The 7,707-nt window shown below is 36.7% G+C and overlaps 1 protein-coding gene across 1 annotated transcript; it reads left to right on the plus strand.

The window, feature by feature from the left end:
* The first annotated feature begins 1,409 nt into the window (after positions 1-1,409).
* LOC144551038 (AT-rich interactive domain-containing protein 4-like) lies at positions 1,410-7,307 on the plus strand. The gene is made up of 14 exons (XM_078298834.1): positions 1,410-2,222; positions 2,511-2,702; positions 2,824-2,877; positions 3,107-3,195; positions 3,789-4,068; positions 4,384-4,440; positions 4,526-4,557; positions 4,638-4,947; positions 5,291-5,824; positions 6,035-6,172; positions 6,280-6,378; positions 6,514-6,614; positions 6,699-6,789; positions 6,941-7,307. The coding sequence occupies exons 1-14, from the start codon at positions 2,082-2,084 to the stop codon at positions 7,064-7,066; spliced, it is 2,244 nt and encodes a 747-aa protein (XP_078154960.1). The 5' UTR covers positions 1,410-2,081; the 3' UTR covers positions 7,067-7,307.
* Positions 7,308-7,707: the final 400 nt, after the last annotated feature.

The raw sequence follows: 7,707 nt of genomic DNA on the forward strand, positions 1-7,707 counted from the left end.
CAAAAACAAAAGGATAGCACACATGTCCACTAATAATACATGTTTAATACAAAAGTCATACATTCTAATATAATAACTACTAATAAAGACTACTACTAGATTTGTTCCTATGATCCTATCAAATTGTGACAGTGTCACCTTATTCTGATTGACCTCGATTGCCAAGAGGATCCGGCTCTCCACCGCATGTACCAGTGTATAACACCATGTGATAATCCTCCTCAGGTGGTAATATCTGCAATAGGATCTCATCCAGCTCCTCAGACAACCATAGCAATGTGGATGTCTTAAACTTCTTTAAAGGATTACCTATCCAATATGTTACCATGCAAGAAGATAATCAGTAAAATTGTTGTTTTAAAGAACTTTTGTTACAGATTTGAAAATAGATTTCACTTCTTGTTATTTATCTGATGGTAGTGTATAAGAAAAGTTGACCATATCCTTAATTGAGGTTCAAAGAATATGCAATTTGGAATTCTTAAAACAAATACTCTCATCCCCATTTTTGAGAGGGTTTTTCTTTCTTTCGAATTTTATGGGTAGTTTTAAAGGCCGCAAACGAATCGATCTAAATTGAACTTAACTCAGTTCGAGTTCGAACCAATTTCGAATTGAGTTGGTTTGATTTGAAGCATGGTTTCAAAGTGAAAAGAAGAGTTCGAGTTCAATCCGGTGCGATTTAAACTAGTTCGATTTGGTTCTTTAATAGTTTAATTTAATACGAATCGGAGGAGAATCAGAAGGGTTGGAGGTTTTAGGCCAAGCCAGACCAATTTTGAACTGAAACAAGCCCAGTTCGAGTTCAAGTTCGAACCAATTTCAAATAGAACTGGTTTGATTTGTTTCAGAATGAACTTTAATCGAACAAGTTAATTGCAAAGAAAAATTGAATCAAACTTAATTGAATCACGAGCTAGGACATTTTTTTAGCCAAGTAATTTATACAGTGTTCAATATTTGCAATGATTTATTGATGTGTTTTGCGATTGTTAAGCGAGATCTTGCCGGCTTTCTTAAAAAAGTTTTTTTTTTAATTGTTCTTACAAGAGGTTATTTAATTGCTTATAAGTAGTTATTTTTTAAAAGATGTTATATATTCGAGGGATAATCGAGTAAGAACTAAGAACTTGATGACATTATTTTCAGTACCAAATATCTAAGTTGCATTTTGAAAATCAGCAAAATTTGCAATTTATCTTAAAAAAAACAATAATAGTACGAACCAATGAAAAGTCAGCGATCTTTAAAACATGCTTAATCTGCAACTGGCGCATGATGGTGCACGGTGTTCCACCAATTGAAGAAGCGAGGAATAAATTACCGGGACAGGATAAATCATACTCCAGGCGCAGATAATTTTTTTCTGCGCTCTTGGCATGCTTTCATCCCATGAACAGAACAAGAGGGAATAATTATAATCGAGAAGAAAAAAGGGAGAGAATAATTTTTTGTGATGATTTTTTAATTATCGAAGGCTTTGCTTTCATGCGGCGCCAAAAAATTCTATCTACTGTCCCACGGTCCATGGATAGAATCGAGCAACCCGAGAAAAAGAAAAGAAAAAGAAAGAAAAAATAAAGCGGAGAAACCCACATCTAACAGCCAAATCCGTGAGAAGGAAAAGAATAAAAACAAAAATAAAAACAAAAGTAAAAAAGGAAACCTGTTCGGGTTTATTGGGTCCTATTTTTTTCCGAAGCATTAATTAATTAAGCCTAATAAAGAAACGAGTTGTTACTATGAAACCTCGTTCGACAAGGGATGAGATATTAGGGTTTGATTTACAGCTCTTCCGTTGATTGACTCGAACCTCCTTTTCTCGCTCTTCCAATTTTGTTTCTTTTCAGAAATTTCTCTTATTGAGGTGTTGCTTCGTTGATTTCTCACCTGCGTGGGTAAAGATCTTGTCGACTCCGTTTGATTTTGTGAGATTACTCTCTTTTCTTCTGTGGGTGGTATGATTTGCTGCAAATTTATAGAATTCAGCCGATTGAAGAGCTGAACTTGTGCGGAGATTTAGGTTTCCAGTTCTATTGGACGAATTTAGATTTGGAAACTTGAGATTTGGGGACGCGACGATGTCTCAAGCTCAGCGACCGAATTGTAAACTCCTTGCTGTTTTATGCGGCGAATTTTCGGACAATAATACACAAACGAAAAGCCTGAAGAAATGCAACGGTTTTCCTTTGCCAGAGCTCACCTCCACGGGCCGCCTTGAGGTTGATTTTTTTTTTTTTTTCTTTCGTTTTTCCATTCTGTATAAGTGTTCTGAAGTAGAGATCAGCTTGGTACTGGTAAATCACCACCCATAAGTTAATAGCTGTACGCCTGTACTTCAATTTTTCTTGTTATTTTTTTCATTTGTACCCTTATTTACATTAGACCTGAAGCTCCACTATGACGGTAACAGTGGAAACCAAACATATGATGAAACCTTGGGGCATATCCGATATTTTGATCATAGGGGTGACAATTTTCTCAAAATTTGATCTTTTTTCTTCAATTAGGTTAATGTTCTTGTAAACCCAACATTGGATAAGTTCAGAGAGGCTCAAAAGATGATTACCCCGAGTTTATTATACTTTAGAGGGCAGCAATCTGAGGCTGAAGAAGAAATTGGGCCGCTGATATGGGGCTCTGTTGATCTGTCAGAGCCTCAAATGCTTAGTTCCCTCATTGGCCCCTCGTTACCAACAATTGTAAGTGTTACTTTCGGTTCCCAGAATCCTCCTTTTTGATTAAAAATGCCAAAATATGAATTAAGATGTTTATTTTGTTGTGTTTGGGTATTTGTTGAAGTTCATGTGAAATTTGTTGCAGGTTTATTTGGAGGTACCAAGTGGCGACAGAATAGCACAGGCTCTCCGTACCAAGGTGAATAAATACTTGGGAATTGTTTATCTGTTAGTAAATTGATGGTTTTTTTTTTTTTTTTGGTATTTGGTGGATTAGGATTTGTTATTGGGTATGTAAATCAATTTTGGCTTAGTCCAGACTTGGCTGTTCTGAATCTTCTGATAATTTTTACCCTTTATTTATATTTTAATTTGTTTGTTTGCTTGCTTATTTGTTTCTCTTTATTGACTTGTTTGTGTCTTAATAGGGGGTGCCGTATGTTATATATTGGAAGAATCCGTTTTCCTTCTACTCCGCTTCTCAGTTTCGACAAGCCTTGTTCTCTGTAGTACAAAGGTAAGATAACACATGCACCCACCCTACATTTTTTCTAGAGAGAGAGAGTCTTGACTATTTTCTGTTTTTACTCATAAGAGATCACAAAGATCAGAATGTTCCAATGCCTAGAAAACAAGAAAGGTCTTATATTCCAGAACAAAATCACGAGTACCACTTATATGTAATCCCTCTTCTTTAAGAAACTGATTCAATACCATACCTGCTCTTGGTTTTCTCTGTTTATAATATGTGCAATTGAATGGATGACATTGGACGGTCCCTGCTAGATCTGGGTTGTTCATTGATTGAATGATCCAGATAAAAATGTACTGTAAAAAATGTCCGTACCTGTCTTTTCTGACCAATTTCAGTGGTAGAAGTTCACACTTGATTTGGACAATTTTTATCTGAAATGGATGGTGCAGATCTGTAGGGACCAGATTTCTGTAATACTGAAAAGTAACCAAACCCCAAGAAAGGAGGGGTAATTAAAACCACGAGCTACTTTTGTATTCTCTTTTGCACTGTAAAGTTTTATAAGGATAAACAGTAAATAAATTTCAATTATACCGTCCCCTGATTTCTTTTATATATCAATTCTTTTCCTGTAGTTCAATTAGTCATACGTGGGATGCTTTCCAACTTGCACATGCATCATTTCGGTTGTTTTGTGTGAGAAACAATTATGTACTGCCATTTAATGCCCAACAAAAAGCTAGCGGCAAGCTCGGGCCTCGCTTGTCGGGGGATGCCCCCAAGATTAATATTCCAAAAGAAGTTGCCACTGATGAAAAAGAGGATATGGAAACTCCTGATGCTTTTCCTGCCATAAAGGTGTATAATGATAATGTTGATGTGAGATTCCTCATTTGCGGTCTTCCTTGCACCTTGGTAAGTAATAATATATTTAAGATGGCACCTTTTTTTTTAACAATGAACTTGTGTCAACTGCAGAACTCACTTTTAGTTTAAATTAATGTTGGATAAGATGACTGTTAGAGTGTACGTTTCTATTTTTGGAGAGGACCCTGTTAATTCCAGTATCCATGTCTTTTTAGATGCCTTCTGGGCGAATTGTACCTACAGCTTTCTGTAGAGAAGCTGGAACCATTACCACCCATGCTAGGCCTCAGAATATTGTTTCTTTGTTCATAATATATGCAATTTTAAATGCTAATATACAAAATTATCTGAATTTAATTTTAGGACGCTTGCCTATTGGGCTCATTGGAAGATGGCCTTAATGCTCTGGTGAACATTGAAGTGAGTATATTTTTCTTTCTTTTTTGTCCCTTTTTGCTTGTTGATAGTATTATACTGCTAATGGGTTTGCTTGCTTTGATTTCAGATTCGTGGTAGTAAGCTTCAGAACCGAGTGAGGTGCATTACATTACTCTGATATTTTTATTATTCTGTAATATTTTTATTGCATGTTAATTAACATGAGATTTTTCTGACAGTGCGGCACCACCTCCCCTCGAAGAGGGTGCCTTGTCACGTGGTGTGGTGACTATGAGGTGTGATTTGACTACTTCTAGCTCAGCCCACATCTCTATACTAGTTTCTGGTGGCCCCCACACTTGCTTTGACGACCAGCTGCTAGAAAGCCATATCAAAGATGAATTAATAGAGAAGAGCCAACTAGTACATACCATGACAGGTCATGACGAGGCCAAACTTAGTTCGTCAGAGCCGATCAGATCCACTTCAGTTGCTTGCGGAGCCTCCACTTTTCAAGTCTGGATGAAGGTTCCCTCTTGGGCTGTTCAGGTATACATCTCTATCACTTTGATGTTTGTTTGTTTGTTGGTTTGGTAGGTGAAACTAAATATCAGTGCCTGACTTTACTTGGAAAACAGAATGTTGAAGACACCTAATCTATTCATTAAAAGGCCAATGAAGTTCCATACCGAATGTTTTGTACAGGGAAAGTTTGAGATTGCGCATTGGGCTTTTGATGTACTTCGTATGTCTAATGAGGCAGTTGGTTTTGCTATGGGTATACTGTTATCGAATTATTTATTGGTCTATGCGTTTCTTTTTCTTAGTTTGCTCACTCATGTCTCTTGATAGCACCCCTTTTTGATATAAATTCTGCTTCTGTAATTTACAGATATTACGCCATTTGGCACATGAGCCAACACACCATACCTTGGTTGCACTTGGCATAGCTTCCATTCAAGGCATCTCAGTCGCAGCATTTGAAAAGCAAGACTCTGATCGACTCCTCTTCTTTTGTAGACAGAACAAAACAAAAGGCCAAGGTGAAAACACCTTTATCTCCACTCCTCCTACCTTGTCAGCCCCACTCGTCAGAAAACGTGCCCAGCCTGGCCTTGACTCTGAGGCCAGTCCTCCTTATAAGCGGTTGAAATTCAGCTCGCTAAGACCAATCCCACACTCACGAAAACAGAGGATGGTGCCGTTTGTTGGAGTTCGTGAGACAGAGATGCTTCATGATTTAGCTTCAACCCACACTGAGGTGGCTAATCCGGGTCCTGTGAACCATGAGCCTGTCCATATCAACCCGGTGCGTCCAAGAAAACCAGCTTCCACCTCTTTGCATGCAAGGGATATTACATCTTTGAACTCGATGCCAGTTAAGAAGCACCAATGTGAGAGGAGCCCTATCAGAGCTTGTTCAGAGGTGTTTTTTTTTTTTTTCTGATCAACTCATGCTTTTAATATTTCTAAATTTGGTTCATGCACTTTTCTTTGCTTAGATTTTGTACTTGGAATGATGGGAGTAGTTTATAAGCAAGTCACAAAAATTAAAAGAAAAATATACTTCAGAATAATCATTTGAAATAAAGGTCCTCTTCTAAATTATGTTTTCTGCTGTATTTGTGTGCTTTAGGAGGAATTTTTGAAGGATGTGATGGATTTTCTTGTTCTAAGGGGACATAGCCGGCTGGTCCCACAGGGAGGTGTGTCAGAGTTCCCTGATGTTATACTCAATGCAAAGCGTCTCGACCTCTTCAATTTGTACAAAGAGGTTTTATTCTTTTCATTATTTTTTGTAAGCTTAATTTAATGCCACATTTATGGCAGTTTGAATGACAAGGTAGGACTTGATTAAATATGGATAAGTATCTTTTTTAGGTTGTTTCCAGAGGAGGGTTTTTTGTGGGGAATGGAATAAATTGGAAAGGTCAGGTGTTTTCCAAGATGCGAAATCATACAGCCTCTAATAAAATGACGGTAATACCCTTTTTAATTTAATCTTTTGTAGAATTTAGAATATACATATAATCTGACATTTACTATTGGCATATGTTTTCATAGAGCACTAATTTGATTGGTTGTACATTTCAAACTTTTTGTCAACTATTTTAGGGGGTAGGAAATACACTTAAGAGACACTACCAGACATACCTATTGGAATATGAGATGGCACATGATGACGTGGATGGGGAGTGTTGTCTCCTTTGTCATAGGTTATTTCTTCTCTTATTTGTTACAATAAATGCCTATTAAATATAAGGCTGTTATATTAACACTGTCTTTCTTGCATTCTACAGTAGTGCACCTGGAGATTGGGTAAATTGCGGCTTGTGTGGCGAATGGGCCCACTTTGGTTGTGACCGGCGGCAAGGTCTCGGTGCATTTAAGGTTAGTATCAACTTATAACATATGTCATTTCTGTATTCTCTTTTATTGCACTTGTTGTTGTTTTTTTTTTTTTTTTTTTGTTTGTTATACAAGAGTTGAGTGTGTTTACTATGTGGGGATATATGATGTTAAACTACTCTATCAAATTTAGGATTATGCTAAAACTGACGGACTGGAGTATATATGCCCGCAATGTAGTCTGACGAATTCAAAGAGAAAAGCACAAAAGGTGGCAAATGGATTTTCAAGTCCGGTATTCCTTCCTCAACATGTATAATTTAATTTACTCTTAATTTTGGCCTGTATTTTCATTCAAAAAATAGAAACTCTTAGGCAAAACCCCCAATCAAGTAGGCCGCTTGATATGTAACTAATGTCTTATAATATTCATTTCTATGGTAAGCTAGTACAGGGTTATATTAATTTTATGCAAACCCCCCATCTAGAGTAGTTGATCAAAATTGGGGGATAATGAAAATTATTTGTGCGGAATGAAGTAAGTTGACAAACATGTGCAATTTTCCTTGTGCTTTTTCGTAATCATTGTCTGCATCATCTACCATAAGCATTGCTTTGAAAATTATCTCGTTTTTTTTATATATTAATTTTTTTTTGTGGCACACCTTTGATGCTTTGTGCATGAATTGAGTGTGGAATTGCTAAAGCTAAAAGTAGAGTGTGATTATTACATTGAATTCTAGTATCTCATTGTTGGTGAGATTGAAAGCAATATATATCTGGACAGTTAGGGGGTCATGGGCAATGCCTCATCTCTAACAGCCATGCTACTATGTACAGTAGGGAATTTACTTTCAAATGAGATTCACTATTTAATTTTGGCAAATGCAATATCATTGAAAGTTAAATTCAATCAATTTCTTCTCAATTTTTCTTGTAATAGTTTGTCAAATTCAAGGT

This window comes from Carex rostrata, chromosome 3 (assembly GCF_964058835.1).
Source record: "Carex rostrata chromosome 3, lpCarRost1.2, whole genome shotgun sequence".
Lineage (NCBI taxonomy): Eukaryota > Viridiplantae > Streptophyta > Magnoliopsida > Poales > Cyperaceae > Carex > Carex rostrata.